The following is a 19710-nucleotide window of genomic DNA, read 5'->3' on the forward strand; positions in this document are numbered from 1 at the left end:
CTTCGCCCTCTCTCACTCCCATTGCTTGTGCTCCCTCTCTCACTGTGTCTGTCTCTGTCAAATAAATAAATAAAATCTTTAAAAAAAATAAAAAATAAAATAAATAAATAAATAAACACAATTTGGATTAAACACTTCACATCACCTTTCAAACTGAGCTCAGGATGGGAAAAGATAATCCTGTAGGAACTTAAATTTCCACTTTCTGAAACTAAAAGAAAGATAACAGTACTTTTTAGAGCACAACTATGTAACAAAATTCTGATATTTTTATATCACATTAATTTACTAGATTATGATGTGTTCCATGTATGGCATATGCAAAGTGAAGAATATAGACCTTAAATTCAAAATCATTGTAACGGCATACAAGGATCTTCCTCATGCTGTTCAGGAGGTAGGTAATCTTCCATGGTAAGGTTTTTTTTTGATATATCCATATCTATAATATGGATAACATAAGTCATTAATTAGATCATATATTCTGACCTTTTTATGTAAATTCACGTATCAATTTTTTTACCTTTGTATTACTGGTTAATTATTTGTAACTAAATGGAATTAGAAAGGTAAAGCACTTTAATATCCAAATTCATATTATAAAGTTAATAAGGAATACTGCATCCTTGCAATAAACAGGATATTTGTAATAAATTTTTACATGTATATATACTTAAAAAAAATCTGTGACATTTCACTTCTGGTAGTGCAGCTATAATCCAAACCTAAGAAGACTTTTTCAGATTATTTTTTCCTGTGTAATATGTAATTCTTACTGTTAAAAAATAATATGATCTATTAAAAAAGAAAATGTAAAGAGATTTTCATTTAACAGGTGTTTTTATTCTTCTTTCTCAGACATTCAAACGTGTTTTGATCAGAGAAGAGGAGTATGATTCCATTATAGTATTCTATAACTCGGTCTTCATGCAGAGACTGAAAACAAATATTTTGCAGTATGCTTCTACCAGGGTATGTTGGAAGTATCCTTTGATTGGGAAAATCTAATTATAAAATGGATCTTACTAAAACATTAAAAAAATAATCTACTTTTTGTTTTTGCCCTAGCCCCCTACCTTGTCACCAATACCTCACATTCCTCGAAGCCCTTACAAGTTTTCTAGTTCACCTTTACGGATTCCTGGGGGTAACATCTATATATCACCCCTGAAGAATCCATATAAAATTTCAGAAGGTGTGCCAACACCAACAAAAATGACTCCAAGATCAAGGTTTGTGTTTTCTCCTTAGGGAAGGGGCAAAGAGTAAGAGGGTTATTTTGATCCAAGCACAAAAATATAAAGCTTTCTTCACTTAAAAAATATTTATTTACATTAAGTGACATGATAGGAATTTGGCAGGAAAGAAAAATGATCTTTTTACTTAAGTGGGTTTACAAATTTAGTCCTCAACTTTCCTGGTTGCTGGGGTCTGTTCTTTTGTGAACAAAGAACAATTTTTGTAGTAGGTTTAAAATCACTTTCATATTTTTTGTAAGCAGCCAGTCTGCTAAGCAAAGTAGATTACTTTTGGTTAAGAATTTTTATTCTGTAGTTTTATTGAATGTCCTGTAAACTCTGTGAACCTGTTCATCTTGCTTTGTTATAAAAATGTAGATGACTGATTAAATGTAGATGACTGTAAATTAAGTCTTTAGAAGTCCATCCTAATTCTGCCTGCAGCTTCCTTACATTACCTAGGGCAGGTGTCATGTCTACTTTGGAAGGGTGCTGTGGATTAGGGAGATGATGAGTATGAAGCTGTTTTAAATTCCTAGATGAAAGGTTCTGTGCAACTACAAATCATTATATTATCTTCCACATCCAACCACAAGTGCTTTGTGGCTTTGAAGTGCTTCCATTGACTTATTATATGTTATCATGGAATGTTTGGAACTGACCTTATTTGTACAGAGTGGTAGGCAGATTAGCTAGTACAGTTAATGTCTCATCTCCTCAAATTGTCAGCTCATAGAGTTATACTTAATGGGCAAGAAAAACAGGGACAAGGGGAGATATTAGCCTTTTAGAAAACATTTGTGTGGGGTGTTTAATTATATAAATAATGCACACTCATGGTAAAAATTTGAAACTCTACAGGAAGAGATAAAGTAGAAAATAATTGGCAAGTGATATAAATCCTCTTGTGCACCCCTGGACCATCTTTTATTTGGTGTTCTTATAGTATCTGTATACGATATCTACAACTTACATTCTCAGTTGCTAAGATAATACACCATGTATATTTAATTTACACAGTCCCATATTGCCACATGAAAATGTGTACTTAGGTAACGATAATTGATCCATATTATGCTTACGATGATGGCTACTTGCCAAACTTAGTGAAATCACTTCTCAGTTGAGGTTCTTTAACAAAAAAAATCATATTCTCAAAATCTTGATAAATCATTGATCAGGCATTAAGAGAGCATCTTAACATTCTATTTATCCAGCATATTTAGATATTCTGCTTAATCAAATATATATAGAATGATGTCCACTTATCAAGGAATTGGAGTACAGTAAAATATATCTACTAGTTCCGTGTGCATATGATCATATCCTTGTTATGTGAGGCTAATGCTGTTTTTCAGCTTTATTATTAAAAACAATTATATGGTTCACTCATGGCAACCACAAATTCAAAATCTATGATATATACACAAAAAATAAAGAGAAAGATAGCCAAACAAACTCTAGAAACTCATCAATCCCAAAGAAAAAGAGCAAGAGAAAAGGAAAGGAACAGAGAATAACTACAAAACCAACCAGAAAACAAGGAACAAAATGGCATTGAGTACATACCTATCAATAATAACTTTAAATGTAAATGGCCTAAATGCTCCAGTCAAAAGATACAGGGTGGTGGAATGGATAAAAATACAAGACCCTCCTATATGCTGCCTACAAGAAACTCACCTTAGACGTAAAGACACATACAGACTGAAAGTAAAAGGATGGAAAAACATTTACCGTGCAAATGGAAGCGCAAAAAAAAAAAAAAGCTAGGGTAGCAACACTTACATCAGACAAAATAGACTTATTTATTTATTTATTGGAAATTGACTTTTAATAATGAAGTACAAGGGGGGAAGGGTGGAGGGACTTGTGCCGGGTGGCCAGGTGTCCTGCACCAGGGCCTGGGCTGGCTCCACACGGTGCTGCCGCAGGGGCTGTCACTGCCGCTTGCTGGCCGCCTTGCCGGCAAGGTCTCTGGCCTTCTCTGTGGCTGCCGGTGCCGTCTCCTCCACCTTCTCCTGGCTTCCTTGGCTGTCTCAACGAGGGTTTAGGAAGCGGCCTCACCTTGCAGCTTGGCCAGGATGCACTCAAGGCCCTTCATAGTCTTGGCCATATTGCTTTTAAACCCAGCAAGACCAAATTCCTGGGCAGCTCAGGAGACACCAAATAAGCTAGAGGAGACCCAGGCTTCCGGGCGGATTGCGGTCCAGCCGCTGTTATCAGCGTTCACACAGTACACACATCGTTCCTTCACAACCGTCAGCCCGGCGTGGTTGATGAACCAGGTGAAGGTGGACATGGTCTGGTTCTGCGGGTCCACAATAGAATCCTCCAGGATGTACCCCGAGTGAGCAACATGGGCAGGAAACAGTCGCTCGGCCCAGTGGGGCATCCTATTGGTCTTGGTCAGGACACGCCGGGACAGGAGTTTCTGGTCCAGGGTCACCTCCTGGTGCACTGTGTCTTCCATCAAGACATATTTGTTATAGGGATTCGGGTACCGCTGCCAGAAGGCAGCGAACACTTGGTCCCAGGAACTCCGGAGCATGCTCTGGCCCAGGAAGTACTTCACCATTGTCCCGGCCAGGGTGGGCTCAGCACCCGCGCAGCATCAGGGCTACGAAGCCGGCAGGGGGGACTCGGAGGTGGGACCGGGGCTCAGCGCAGGCCCCGCCAGGCTCGCAGCTCAGTCACCACCACGCCGGGGCCGAGCAGCCGCCACCGCCATGAGGAGTTGTTGGGCCAGGCGCAACTCCAAAATAGACTTTAAAACAAAGACTGTAACTAGAGACAAAGAAGGGTATTACATAATGATAAAGGGAGCAATCCAACACGAGGATGTAACACTTGTAAGGATCTCCATACCAAACACTAGAGCATCTGAATTCATAAAGCACATATTAATGGATATAAAGAGAGAAATTGATGGTAATACAATAATAGTAAGGGACTTTAACACCCCACTTACATCAATGGATAGATCATTCAGGCAGGAAATCCATAAGGAAACAGTGTCTTTGAATGACACTTTCCAGCAGATGGACATAACAGATATATATAGCACATTCAATTCAAAAACAACAGAATACACATTATTCTCAAGTGCACATGGAACATTCTCCAGAAGGGATCACATATGAGGACACAAAACAAGCTTCAATAAATTTAAGAAGATTGAAATCATGCCATGCATCTTTTCCAATCACAGCAGTATGAAACTAGAAATAAATCACAAGAAAAAAACTGGAAAAATCACAAGCATGTGGAGATTAAACAACATGATACTAAACAACCAGTGGGCCAACAAAGCAATCAAAAAAGAAACAAAAAATTCATGGAGAGAAATGAAAATGAAAACAAAATGGTCCAAAATCTTTGGGATGCAGTGAAAGCAGTTCTAAGAGGGAAATATATAGCAATACAGCCCATCTCAAGAAACAAGAAAAAGTTCAAATAACATAACCTTACGCCAACAGGAACCAGAAAAAGAAAAACAAAGCCCAAGTTGAGTAGAAGAAAGGAAATAATTAAAGATCAGAACAGAAATGAATGACATAGAGACTAAAAAAATAGTAGAAAAAAAATTAATGAAACCAAGAGCTGGCTCTTTGAAAAGATAAACAAAATTGGTTATCCTATAGCTAGACTCATCAAGAAAAAAAGAGAAAGGACCCAGATAAAACTGGAAAGGAAAGAGAAGTAACAATTGACATCACAGAATTACAAAGGATTATAAGAGACTACTACAAAAAATTGTATGCCAACAAATTGGACAACCTAGAAGAAATGGATAAATTCCTAGAAATATAGAATTTTCCAAAACTGAATCAGGAAGAAATAGAAAACCTGAACAGACTGATTTTTAGTAATGAAATTGAATCAGTAATCAAAAAATAAATGTTCAGGCAGATGCATTCACAGGTGAATTCTACCAGACATTTAAAAAAGAATTAATACTTACTCTCCTCAAACTATTGCCAAAAATAGAAGAGGAGGGAAAGCTTCCAAATGCATTTATAAGGCCAGCATTACCCTGATACCAAAACCAGACAAATACCCCCCCCAAAAACAGAAAGAAAGAAAACTACAGGCCAGTATCCCTGATAAACATAGATGGAAAGATCCTCAACAAAATATTAGCAGACTGCATTCAACAATATATCAAAAATATCATTCACCATGAGCAGGTGGGATTTATTCCAGGGGTGCAAGGGTGGTTCGATATTCACAAATCAGTCAGTGTAATACACCACATCAACAAAACGAAGGATAAAAAATTATATGATCATCTCAATAGATGTAGAAAAAGCATTTGACAAAACTCGGCATCATTCATGATAAAAACTCTCAACAAAGCAGGTTTACAGGAAACTTACCTCAAGATAATAAGGCTACATATGAAAAACGCACAGCTTATCAACATATATCCCACATGATAACATCATGGTGAAAAACTGAGAGCTTTTTCCTTAAGATCAGAAATAAGACAAGGATTTTTACTCTTACCACTTTTATTTAACATAGTACTGAAAGTCCTACCCATAGCAATCAGAAAAGAAAAAAGAATGAGAGGCATCCATATTGGTCAAGAAGAAGTTAAACTGTCACTATTTACAGATGACATGATACTATACATAGAAAATCCTAAAGACTCCACCAAAAAACTACTAGAATAAATGAATTCAGTAAAGTTTCAGGATACAAAATTAATGTACAGAAATCTATTGCATTTCTATACACTAATACTGAAGTAGCAGAAAGAGAAATTAAGAAAACAACACCATTTACAATTGCACCAAAAAGAATAAAATACCTAGGAATAAACTTAACCAAAGAGGCAAAAGACCTGTATCTGAAAACTATAAAACATTGATGAAAGAAATTGAAGATGACACAAACAAATGCAAAGATATTCCATGTTCATGGATTAGAAGAATTAATATTGCTAAAAGGTCCATGTTTCCCAAAGCAATCTACAGATTCAATGCAATCCCTATCAAAATACCAACAACATTTTTCACAAACTAGAACAAATAATATTAAAATTTGTATGAAACCACAAAAGACCCCAGATAGCCAAAGCAATCTTGAAAAAGAAGAACAAAACTGGAGGTTATCCCAGGTTTCACGATATACCTCAGTATCAAAGTATACCTAGTAATCAAAAGAGCATGGTAGTGGCACAAAAATAAACACAGATCAATGGAACAGAATAGAGAGCCCAGAAATAAACTAATGATTATATGGTCAATTAATCTATGCCAAAGCAGAAGGGGGGAAAGATAGTCTCTTTACTAAATGGTGCTGGGAACACTGGACAGCTACATGTAAAAGAATGAAAGTGGACCATCTTTTAATACCATACACGAAAATAAACTCAAAATGGATTAAAGACCTAAATGTGAGACCAGAAATCATAAGACTGTTAGAAGAGATCATAGGCAGTAATTTCTCTGACATCAGCCATGGCAACATTTTTTCTAGGTATGTCTTCTAAGGCAGGGGAAACAAAAGCAAAAATAAACAAGTAGAACTACATCAAAATAAAAACCTTCTGAAAAGCAAAGGAAACTATCAACAAAATGAAAAGGCAACCTAATGAATGGGAGAAAATATTTGCAAACCACATATCTGATAAGGAGTTAATTTTCAAAATTTATAAAGAACTCCTATAACTCAATAGCAAATAAACAATCCAATTAAAATGTGAGCAGAAGATCTGAATAGACATTTTTCCAAAGACGACATATGGATGCCAATGGACACATGAAAAGATGCTCAAAATCACTAATCATCAGGGGAATGCAAATCAAAACCATAGTGAGATATCACACCTGTAGAATGACTAGAATAAAAAGGCAAGAAATAAGTGTTTGTGAGGATATGGAGAAAAAGGAACCCTCATACACTGTTGGTGGGAATGTAAATTGGTGCAGCCAACTATAAAAAACAGTGTGGAGGTTCTTCAAAAACTTAAAAATACAAATACCATATGATACAATAATTCCACCATTGGGTATTTACCCAAAGAAAGTGAAAACAATAATTTGAAAAGATATATGCACCCCTATGTTTACTGCAGCATTATTTACAGTATTTAAGATATGGAAGCAACCTGAGTGTCCACTGATGTATGAATGGATAAGGAAGATGTGATATATATATCTAGATATATATACATACACATACATACAAGGGAATACTATGCAGCCACTAAATATATATACACATATATAAAAGGGGATATTATGCAGTCATTAAAAAGTATAAGAGCACGCCATTGGAGACAACATGAATGGACCTAGAGGATATAACACTAAGTGAAATAAGTCAGAGAAAAACAAATACCATATGATTTAAAAAAGAATAAACAAAAATCAGAATCAGACCTATGAATACGAAGAACAAACTGATGGTTGCCAGAGGGCAGGGTAGGATGGACAATATGGGTGAAGGTTAGTGGGAGATACAGGCTTCCTGTTATGGAATGAATAAGTCATGGGCAATAAGAGGTACAACATAATGAGTAGTGATACTAGTGATAATGGTCAGTGATCCTGCAGTCGTGATGTATGGTGGCAGATGGTGGCTACACTGTGGCGAGCACAGCATAATGTATAAACTTGTTGAATCACTCTGTTGTACACCTGAAATTAATGTAACATTGTGTGTCAGCTATACTCAAAAACAAAAGAACATAAATTATATGGTTCAAACAAGGACAAGCAGAATAATAGATTTCCGATTCTAGGATATATGATAAGTAGACTTTACTATATATCAGAGATCTTAATTAGAATTCTGATTATTAATACTGTAATTTTTTGCTAATTGTTATGTGAGTTTTTAATGAGGAAATGTGAAATTTTAATTGATTACTTACCCATTGATTTACGAAGAATTGAGTATGGGTAAACTTAAAATTTTCCTTTACCTTCTTTAAATGCGGACGGTGGCAGAACACGTTCTTTCAAACATGTAATTCTTTAAAAATCTAAAAGACCAGCTCAGTGCCTGATTAGATTAGCACTGTTAGAATAAGCCCCTAATGACTGTAATTTTGTTGTGGTTCTAGGGTAGAGCAGACCTTTGATTTGGTATTTCTAATAGCTCAGAATGATATATGTTCATCTCTGCACAGTATATATGATCTTCATTACTAATTTGTATTTTATCTTGACAGAATCTTAGTATCCATTGGTGAATCATTTGGGGTGAGTATTTTCTTTCTATGAAATATAAGGGCATACACTGTAACCATAAAAGAAATTGCAGATTTCTGTAACTTGAATTGACAAATACTATTATGCAAACACCTCAGCAAGGCATGTTGCATAGAATTTAGAAGATAGATCGATCGCAGACTTATTTTCAAATCAGATTTAATTTCAAGTTATACTCCTAATTGGTGAATTTCAAAGTGGTTTTCTAAACATCCTTTGAGATTATATAATACGTTACATATATTTTTCTAAGCCATCAGTTCCTTGTCACTCATTACTCACAAATGGCATCTTGCTTCCCTCAGAACAAGAAGAGAGAGGGAAAGAGGGAGGTATAGAGCAAAATGGAAGTCACAGTCCTTTTGTAACTAACACTGGAAGTGATGTTCTATCACTTTTGTCCTACTTTTGTCAGAAGCAAGTCACACTAGGTCCAACCTACACACTCGGGGAAGAGAGGATTGCACGAATGTAAAAACTAGGAGGTGAGGATTAGTGAGACCCATTCTAGAGTCTGCCTACCCCACTGCCCCAAATATAACTAGAGAAAGATAATAGTTTGTATACTAAAAGACTGGGTGTTAAAATGTATGTTACAAATAGTAAATGCTGTGACATTTAGCTCAAGGTAGGCTGCAGCTGTCAGGCTTCACAAAGGACATGTGGAACCACGTAAGTAGGGTTGGATCTGGATACATATAGAGTAGTGGTCCTCAAACTTTTCTGCTTGAAATAACCTCTAAAAGAATTGAGAAAATTTTATATGAACTTACATATTTTAAAGCTGATAACTAAAAATCTTATCATAAATTTAATACATACACAGGAATCTAGTTTCATATTATATATGTGCTCTAAACTTATTTCCATCAAAACCTGTTTTTGCATTTAATTTTTATTTTTTTTATTTTTACTTTTTTAAAGATTTTATTTATTTATTTGACAGAGACAGCGAGAGAGGGAACATAAGCAGGGGGAGTAGGAGAGGGAGAAGCAGGCTTCCTGCCGAGCAGGGAGCCCAATGTGGGGCTCAATCCCAGGACCCCAGGATCGTGACCTGAGCCGAAGGCAGACGCTTAACGAATGAGCCACCCAGGCACCCCTGCATTTAATTTTTGGAAAATTACCTCATTTAGGGGCACCTGAGTGGCTCAGTCAGTTGAGCATCTGACTCTTGATTTCCGCTCAGGTCCTTATCTCAAGGTTGTGAGATTGAGTCCTGCATCGGGCTCTACACTCAGCTTGGAATCTGCTTGAGATTCTCTCTCTCTGGCTCCCTCTACCCCTCCCCCCTGCTCATGAGCACACACAGTCTGTCTCTAAAATAAATAAGTAAATAAAATCTTAAAAGAAAAGAAAATTGCCCCATTTAATTTTTGGAAAAGAAAGCTTAATTAGTAAAGCTAAATCTCACTGTCAAATCAGTCAGTCAAATCGGACCTAATTTCTACCGATAGTCTGGTTTCACTTTTTAGTTCAGATGAACATACTCATACACATCCCTGAGGTAACCCCCTCAACTCCAGTTCTAAAGTAGATAAATAAGAAATAGAATTTTTCCATGTGCTTGTCCTTGGATGAAATAAGGTATTGTGTCCTCTTTGGTATTTATTACCAAAGCTTTCTTTACTTTGCTGTGATAAGATTCTCCCTCAAGATATATAGATCTCAAATCATCTCTAGTAATAATGACTCGAAATCTTTTGATATTTGATTTAAAAAACTATGAATTAGCATTTCAATAAATACTGTATCAGTAATGGTTTAAAATATATAAACTATATGACTTGTCAACATAATATCCATAAAGTGAGTCCAAAATTATGATTGACTAGACATTTCACTTCTTATTAGATTCTTGTGATATTCTTTCTGGTTATGCCCTCAAACAAACGAACAAAACCCACAAGGTTCTAGAAAGCCATTCCAACTTTACATGCTTCTGAGAAGTAGCCCTGGTTTTGTGTGTGGGTGAGTTCCAAAAATGAGGAACCAGGATTTTCAGAGTGGTAGTCAGAGTTGTTGGAGGAAGGGGAGGAGCTCATAGGGAGAGATAGGGAGATATTTAATTGGGGCAGAGTTAGGTGTAGTTATACTGATTCTAAGATTTTTCCATATCTCATTTGGTGCAATGAAGCAGAAAATTAAAATGCAGATATTACCTCTGCCTGATTTTTGATACCCCTCAAACTACAGTTAAGGGTTGCTAACTACAAAATGCTGGCATTTAATGATTTAAAATAAATAATTCTGTAATTTGTAGACTTCTGAGAAGTTCCAGAAAATAAATCAGATGGTGTGTAACAGCGACCGTGTGCTCAAAAGAAGTGCTGAAGGCAGCAACCCTCCTAAACCATTGAAAAAACTACGCTTTGATATTGAAGGATCAGATGAAGCAGATGGAAGGTAGGAACAGCTGTTGAATGTTTTTCAGTAGCTGAGCTGGTCCCGTGGAGAAGCCAGAGTGCCGGCTCTGCTCCTAACTTCCACCAAACCCTTTTATACCAATTTTATTTGGAAAGTGTGAAGATTGCCCAAAAAAATAGGAATATATCCCAAGCTTAACACCGTTAAATCATATACTATCTACTGAAATTCATCAAACATATCAGATATTAACAATCTGATATTTTTTAATCTTTTTTTAATAAAGTCATTAATAAAATTTTGTTATGATTAACATTAGATTTTTAAATGCTTACTCTTGAAAAAAACTACGGTGTTTTATAAGAATCACTGACAAAATGTAAAAGATTATAAATTTGTGATGGTTTGTATTTTAGATGGTTTATAAACCTCTGAAATTAAAAGCTACTCACTAAGAGTATAAAATAAGTCATTGGAACCACCATAGTTATTGAAAATTTGAGTTTTCCATTTATACATATACATATGAAATATCTTCCCTTTTTTAAATCTGCAGTAAACATCTCCCAGGGGAATCCAAATTTCAACAGAAACTGGCAGAAATGAGTAAGTACTTACCATTTCACCCTACATAAATGAAACCATTGTTTGTATTGCAAAAAGCCTTTTCATGTTTTAAAGGAATAAATACATATAATTCCCTAAATTAGCACACTCACTTATGCACTTAAAATGTAATCCAATCAAGAATGTACTCTTTACCCACAGACATTTGTGGATTAAATGTATCATGCAAAATGAAGGTCATCTTTACCCTCTCTAAAATCTCTAGTGCAGGAATACTAAGAAGTGAAACCACATTTTCAGCATGAATGGCTGTGGTTAGAAATACCTCAGTAGAGCAAAACTATGATGAGGAACTCTTTAAAAGTGTTGGATATAGGGAAAGGTTTTATAAAATTAGCATATAGGAACATCATCATCCTTATTTGAAGAATAATTTTTTATTCTGTTATTGAACTTCTCTTGTTTGCAAGTTTTAAAACAATGTCAAACAAAAGTTTTCCATTACCGGAAATCAGAATTTTGATAAAGAGCTCCAGATCATTGCCAAATCATTTTCCAAGTTACACAGAAAATGGGATTCTATCCCAAGCTACTCCAAGACGATACAAGATTAACCCAGGTAGAATAGATGGAAAGTACTTTAAGAAGAAGGCAGACACATACTGACCACCCCCGGGCTGTCCCAGGGACTGAGCTGTGGTAGCGAGTGTGACTTTTCCTGATGTTTCCTGATCATCTGCTGCCAGACCCATCGACAGGAAAAATAGCTGGCCCTGGGAGAGAAGACAAGTACTTTGGAGATAATAAGATTTAAAACTGTTATTCCTAGGTCATAAGACTTATCAGTAAGAACAATACCAGTTGAAATGTGACTTTTTAAAAAGGGGCTTCTCTAAACATGTGCCCCTAAATACTAAGTATTTAAAGTATAAAGTATTTAAAAGAATGCTTTTGATTTTTTTAAACCATTCCTATGTATATTATTTTGAAGAGAACAATTAACACTAACTATACCAAGAGTTTACATGTTTTGGTTATAACGAATCTGTTAGGATTTTACATCGACTGATCCACTTCTGTTTCAACCCTGAAGTAGTTGTGGCATTTCTGCTCAGAACGTGAAAATAGAAAGTTTCTGACCAGAATGAGGCCTTGAAAACATTTGGAAGCATTTTGAAACTCACAAATATGCATTTTACAAGGAGCAGAAAGCTGTAAAAATATGTATGTTTTCTTAGAGAAGAGTTCAGTTGCTGTGATGGGTACATTTTCCAGCTTGCATCGCACTTGGCCGGCCATGAGGTGAATTCCCGATGCTGGTGCCTGGCTGGAGTTCAGGGCCTGGATGCGGCTGCAAACTGGAGGGAAGCAGCAGGAGTTTAAACCCCTAGGGCTAAGGAATTCTTCACTTTTCTTCAAAGGATGGCATTCAAAAACGGCCATCACACAGTGCTAGATTGGGCAGAGGGGGAAGACTTAGAATTCGTCTTTGCTTTCTTTTCCAAGTGTGAATTTGTGCTACTTTGAAATGAGGAGCTTCTGCCTACCACTAAAGTCAAGTTAAGAATTTTTAAATAACTTAAAAGAAGTTTTCTGGTTTTGTCTATGTTGTAATTAATACTGTACTTATACGATGTTCCCGTCGAAATTAAGTGAGCCATGAGCTGATGGCTTTGCAAGGCACCCCCAAGCACAAGAGGATTGCTTGCGTTCGGAAGAGTACCACTCCCTTCAGCGGACCATTCTGGGCCAGTCCGGCATTCTGCTCTGCCCCAGGGCCAAACTCAACCTCAGCATCTCTGCAGCAGTGGTCTGCAAAGTTGGGCACACCTGGGAGTATATGAGGCCGCCTTTTGGGTACATAGAGAAAATATTAGAATCTCTATTTTTATCTCATCTGTTGTTCATGTTTGTTTGGGCTCTGTGTGTTTTATAATGTAGACACAAACATAAATGGCATGCATATACACAGACAAGTTTAGTGGTACATGCTTGGAAAAGAATTCATGATAAAAAATTTGGAAGCCACTGCTTTGCCAGGCCCTGAACTCCATCGATTTGGCACAAGAGTAACATTTATGGCAGCCCTTTGTCAACTTACCTAGCGCCATCAGTGCTATTGACATTTCTTCATCCTCTTTCCAGCATCTACCCGAACACGAATGCAGAAGCAGAAAATGAACGATAGCATGGATACCTCAAACAGGGAAGAAAAATGAGGGTCCTCTGACCCCCGTGGGCACCGAGCACACCTCTGGCCTCCTGGTCTCTCACAGATCCCACTGTGTGACTCTCCCAGGTTCTGTTTACGGCCGCATTGAATACCTATCTTCAGCTCTTCGGTGGATATCCAGTGTGCGCACGGGCTTGCGTGTGGTGTGCGTGCAGGGGACTCCTAAGCCACTTGCAATGTCGTAGTCAGTAGAATATACTTGTTATTGCACAAGATTAAAAATCTTGTGTAAATACTGCCATTTAAATTTGTAGTGGATGTTTCCATTTCCAAAGTATAATTGCTCTGCTCTACAAATGGGGAGGATGCCCTGGGAGTGGCGGTCCGAACAACCCAGGCCTATTTGAGTACTTTGTCTTTTCTTGTGGCATGTATGTGATGTTTGCTATTATTTTTATTAATTTATATTTATATATATTTTTTTTAATTTAACACGAACGCCCTTAGAATATGTGTCCTGTCTTCCAAATGCAATTTGGCTGACTATTCCCCCTTCACCCAAATGATCCTGAACTCTTCTGCTAAAACAGATATTAGAAACTAGAAAAAAAAATCACTAATTTTTACACATTAGATTTTAGTTTACTAATGGAATCTGATGTACTGTGTGCTTGTTTTATAAATTTTAGTTTTTAAACACAAGCAGAAAACAAAGTATAAACAAATGATGTCATACTACTGATGCAGATTTCATACCTCAGGACTTGTAAGAATTTATTGATTCTTTTCTTCATCCAACTCATGCTTTAAAAATGAGGGTTATTAATAGTACTCTTGGTTTTTATACCATTCAGATCACTGAATTCAGGAAGTAACCATCTAGTACTTGGAAAATCAAGTGTTCAGCTAGAGCTTTGCTAGAGACTGGGGCCCTAAGACAGTACATCCCAAGTGCACTTTCTGATGTTTCTGGGTCCTGAAGAATCAAGATATAAAACAATTTTATTCCACAAACAGACTGTTAACTATAGGAGCCTTAATTTTTCTTTCTTAGAGGTTTGTCTAATTGCATCTCAGCAATTATTCTGCCCTCCTAAATTTGGGAAGGGGTGTTTTCTCTGGAATTGTACATGTCTTCCATGTATCTTTTGAACTGGCAGTTGTCTATTTATCTTTTATTTTTTTAAGTCAGTATGGTCTAACACTGGCATATTCAAAGCCACATCATTTCTACTCGAAAATTGCAAGTAATCAAAGGTCTTTGGGTTAGGCATTCATGTTTCTATCTGGTTTTGTGCAAAAGCTTCAAATGAAAACAGCTGTGTTAGAAAAAGAGGCGCTTTCCCCTGACACCTAAAGGTGTATTTAAACTATCTTGTGTGATTAACTTATTTAGAGATGGTATAATTTAAAGTAGGTGATATTTAAGGTAGCATCAGCTAGCTTTTAGGAAAATCACTTTGTCTAAACTCAGAGTTCTTTTTAAAAAGAAATCTGGTCTTACTTGTTAGAAAATGAAATTTTATTTTGTGCTCAGTTAAGTTTCAAACTTATTTTTGGCAGTTATAACAAGGCACTAGGAAGCTTTCTCCCATTTCCTCATTAATTTTTGCATGAATATCATAAAAATCAGTTAGCTTTTAGGTCAAGGGCTACCATATTTCTGGATTTTTTGCTAATGAAAGCTCATGTTAGAGTTAGTGCCAGAATTTTAGGACTTCAGAGATCCTGTATTGAGATTTCTTACATAAGGCTTCAGATACTGCTTTATCGCTTTTTTGTATTGGTTAAAACTGTACATTTAAAATTGCTATGTTACTATTTTCTACAGTTAATAGTTTATTTTAAAATAAATTAGTTGCTAAGAGTCTTAATGGTCTGATGTATTCTTTGTATCAAGTGCCTTAATATTCTCTTCTATATCTGAGTTCTCTCCTGGTGTCTCATCCATTCTTAACCTTTAATTGGCTTCATATGCTGATGATCCCCAGATTTATTTCCCAGCCTGACCTCTTCATGGAGGTCAGAGCCCTCATAGCCAAGAGAACTCTTGAGTCTCACTGTCTTCCCTCACCCCCTGAATCCTCAAAATAGAAACCAAAATCAAACAAAAGTACCTTGTTTCTGCCCTAGTCTTTCCCAATTTTACCAACCACTTACTTGGTCAAGCCAAAACCCTAAGATTAGTCATTTATCTGCTTTTGTTGAGACCACTGTTTTAGACGTCTAACGGGTCTCCATGTTCCCTCTCTTTCCTCTTTACCTTTCAGCTTAAGAGCAAAAATGATCCCTTTAAAATATAAATGGATTCACATTGCTACTCAGGTATTCAAACTCCTTACCATGGCCTGGGAAGTGTCCTCTCTCTGCTTCTGCATCTCCTCTCACGCTACTTTCTCCCTGCTCACTGTGCGTGAGCCATGCTGACCTTTCCTCACAACCCTCTCCCTACCTCAGGCTTTTCTACTTGCTGTCCCTTCTGTCTGGAGTGCTCTTCCCCCATAAGTTTGCATAGGTGGTTCCTTCCAGTCTTTCAGGGCTCATCAGCTCAGAGGCCTGCCTTGACCACACCAGCTAAAACCCTTACTCTGTATCATCATGTTACTCTCCTTCAAAAGTGTAACAGTGTTTATCACCATAAGAAATTGCCTTAACATGCCTATTTTTTTTTCAGATAGAATTATAAGGCTTATTTATTAAATATGTCTCAAAGGATACATTCATAAAACAGAAATTGCATTCATGATTCTGCAGAAAGGACTTTCACATTCATTGATTAATTCAACAATTTTTGAGCACATACTCTATGGTAATTATTTTAGATGAACATACATTAAACTTCCAAATAGCTCATTCTTTTTGCCAATATTAGGCATTAATCTTTCTTGAACACTGGGTATGGGCATAACCAGCTGCTACTGCTAATGTTAGATCTGCCTTAACATGCCTATTGCCTGTCTACTCATCCCTGCATCAACCTCCCTCCTCAGATGGGAAGCATCAGTTTGGCTGATCTCAGAGCTCTAGCACCTAGAAGAAGCCCATATGTAGTCAAAAAAAAAGAATGTATTTTGCATATTTTTCCAAGTATATGGAAACAAATAATAAATATTCTCTTCCTCTTTTAATATGTCATGTACTGAGTACCTACCATGTTCCAGGCACAGCTCTAAATGCGAGGGATACAGCAATGGGTAAATAAACCTAAGATCCCTATCTCTGTGGAGCTTCCCATCTAATTGTAGTTTCAGGGACAGGGAGCAAGTGAATAAACAATAGTATGTCTGATTGTATTAAGCGCTGTGCAGAAAAACATAGCAAGGAGGATAGGGAGTGCTGATCGGAAAGGAATTTAAGAATGTAAAATAGGGTGGTCAGGGAGAGACTTCCTGAGGTGACCTTTGAGCAAAGCCTGGAAAAGGCCAGGGAGTAAGTTGTACAATGACGGGAAAACAGTCCACAGAGCAGAAAAGCCAGTGCTTGGAGGTGGCAATATGCCTGTGTGCTTGAGGAACGATAATAGCACGTCCGAGAAACAGAGACAGTTGTGAGACAAGGAGTGGGGAAGCAAGAATCTGTTCATCTCATGCAAAGTGTGTGTGTGTGTGTGTGTGTGTGTATTTTTTTTTTTTTAAAGATTTTATTTATTTGACAGAGAGGGAGACAGCGAGAGAGGGAACACAAGCAGGGGGAGTGGGAGAGGGAGAAGCAGGCTTCCCGCAGAGCAGGGAGCCTGATGTGGGGCTCGATCCCAGGACCCTGGGATCATGACCTGAGCAGAAGGCAGACGCCCAACGACTGAGCCACCCAGACACCCCGCAAAGTGTATGTATTAAAGGCCTTTCCTCCCAAACATCCCATATAGATATAGATATCACGAGTCCACAGTCTTTTATCTGCAATTCTGAAATCTAAAAAGCTTAAAAACCCAAGTGGTCTGTGTGTTTGGTGACAAAAGTCAACGTGCATCAAAAGCGTATCTAAACTGACATAGAGCTGTTTACAGCCTTTATCCCATTTAGTAGGAATATTCTTGTTTCACTACAAAAATATTAATACATTGATTTTGGGAATCTAACCTAGGCCCTACTCAGGTATTACATATTATGCGGTATATGTACCATAGGTACTAAACTCCAAAAAAAAGTATGAAATGTATCTGGTACCAAGGGTTTCAGATAAGGGAATACCTCGAATTTAAGTAATATGATTTCTCAAAAACAGGGTGGAAAGTGAAATTGTCTTCTCCCAGAACGGTAGCCTGTTTGTTTCTGAAGGAAGCAAGGCAAAGAGCTTAGGGCCGGAAAAGCAGCAAGCATACCTCAGCAGACTGTATTTTTGTTGGGTGGGGATCTTACATGAAATGCATCTCTTAGGGCAAGGCAAAATCGAGCAGCCTTTATGACACTACAAGTTTTTAGTCTGGATGATAGAAAATTAATCACTTCCAGAGATTTAGCATTCTAGCAGTTAAAGCTCTTTATAGTAAAAAGGACAAGTTCAAATTCATTTATTTATTTATTCCTCATTACAGTTTTCAGGTGCAAATGGGAGAAAAACCCTATCTACTAGTTCTATTTCCATCTGGATGATTTCAAAGAAACTTGCCCGTCAAAGCATCTTTTTGTTTCTCATTTTTGGGCTGGTGTCCGTGGCATTAGTAATGATTCATTCAGTAGAATTTTCCTTTGGACTAAATACGTATTTTACAGGACAACAGGAAACTTTGCCTTTAGAAATAACAAATTTCTACCACAAGTAGAGCATGTAAGATAGAAATTTATCTTGGTAACGCAGTATACTGTCTGAACGGAATTAAGACAAGCTCTTTTAATATGAAGCTGGGTATTCTCGGGAATCTTCTGTGTGTGTTATTTTGGGGGTATACTTATACACCAGCACTGGCATATAAGATAATGACAATTTAATATGAAAGTTAAATTTATGCCACAGACCAACCTCACTTATTTCCTCAACAGAAAATGTCATTTCAACAGAATTGAGTGAGAGGAAATCAGTATGGTTTATGTGTTTATGCTTTGGCAAAGGCTGAATTAAAAATAACAGGTATGATTTTTCATTTTTCTTTGCAATTTTCCCTAACCGTCTGTTGTAATATTAGCATGGGGAGGGCTAATAAGATAGACCAAAGAAACCCAAAACAAAAAAGACAAGACTACGTAGTTTATCATTGTTTCTTTTCATTATCACTGCTCAGGAATCCTGCCTCTAAATAGAAATCATGTTTGGTCCAGAATGGCAATTTCTTCAGGTCTCAGCTGAAGAACATTAACCTTTAGTTTTAAAAAGCATTAAATGATATCTTCACAAACCTCTATCAGCGGGTGACGGTATTCCTATAAAATCTTAACTGTTCTCTGTGTAAGCTGTATTGGAATTATACCAGAAGCACTAAATCATTGAACTTCCTTGTGTGAGCAGAGAGGAAACAGAACTTGAGGATAGAAAAACCTAAGATGAATTTATGTAAGATAAAGAATTCGTTAATCTCTGATGCAGTGTCATTATGATGAAAAATGTACCTTTTCCCTCACATATCCCTAACTGAACAGCAAGGTTTCTGGGGCTCTACAAACACTCATCTGTTAGAAAGAAAGTGTTGTGATCCTTCATATAGGAGTGTTGATGGCAAGCCTATCCTCACAGACCAGAGAGAAAGGAACGTATTTTTCAGGGATGTATCCATGGGACTCATCTGTCATCTCTCAGCTGGCCTAATTAGCCCTTTCTTGTGTGGAGTCCCAGATTTTAAGGGTTAAATAGTGGTTTTCATACTTGGCTAAACATCAAAATTACTTGGGGAGTTTTTTTAATGTACTGAATTAGAATCCTTAAATCTGTATTTTGTAAAAGTTCCATAGATCATTCTATTGTACACAGAGATAAGAACGGAGAGATATAGCAGTGCAAATCTACACATAGCAAAGCTTAGAAAATCTGGGTAAAAGTCCATCCAGCCCTTTTGAGGAACTGGTACTCTGGAAGCATGGCTATTGACTCTGTGGTGTTCAGGAAAGGGCAGGCCATTTCTCATGCCTAAATAACCTCAGCTGTTCCCTTTGAGTGTTCCAATTTTTTTTCTAAAATTTTATTTATTTATTTGACAGAGAGAGAGCAC

At 37.0% G+C, this 19710-nt stretch overlaps 1 protein-coding gene and 1 pseudogene across 1 annotated transcript in view; one reads left to right on the plus strand and one right to left on the minus strand.

The window, feature by feature from the left end:
- Positions 1-15695, plus strand: part of RB1 (RB transcriptional corepressor 1) — a 152109-nt gene extending 136414 nt beyond the window's left edge. The window contains exons 21-27 of the mRNA XM_032403028.1: positions 293-397; positions 859-972; positions 1069-1232; positions 8425-8455; positions 10728-10870; positions 11388-11437; positions 13544-15695. Coding sequence (XP_032258919.1) covers positions 293-397; positions 859-972; positions 1069-1232; positions 8425-8455; positions 10728-10870; positions 11388-11437; positions 13544-13617 — 681 coding nt within the window. The 3' untranslated portion in view covers positions 13618-15695. The remainder of the gene's footprint in view (positions 1-292; positions 398-858; positions 973-1068; positions 1233-8424; positions 8456-10727; positions 10871-11387; positions 11438-13543) is intronic.
- On the minus strand, positions 3065-4194 carry LOC116631652 (annotated as a pseudogene).
- Positions 15696-19710: the final 4015 nt, after the last annotated feature.

This window comes from Phoca vitulina, unplaced genomic scaffold (assembly GCF_004348235.1).
Source record: "Phoca vitulina isolate PV1807 unplaced genomic scaffold, GSC_HSeal_1.0 scaffold5, whole genome shotgun sequence".
NCBI classification, from domain to species: Eukaryota; Metazoa; Chordata; class Mammalia; order Carnivora; family Phocidae; genus Phoca; species Phoca vitulina.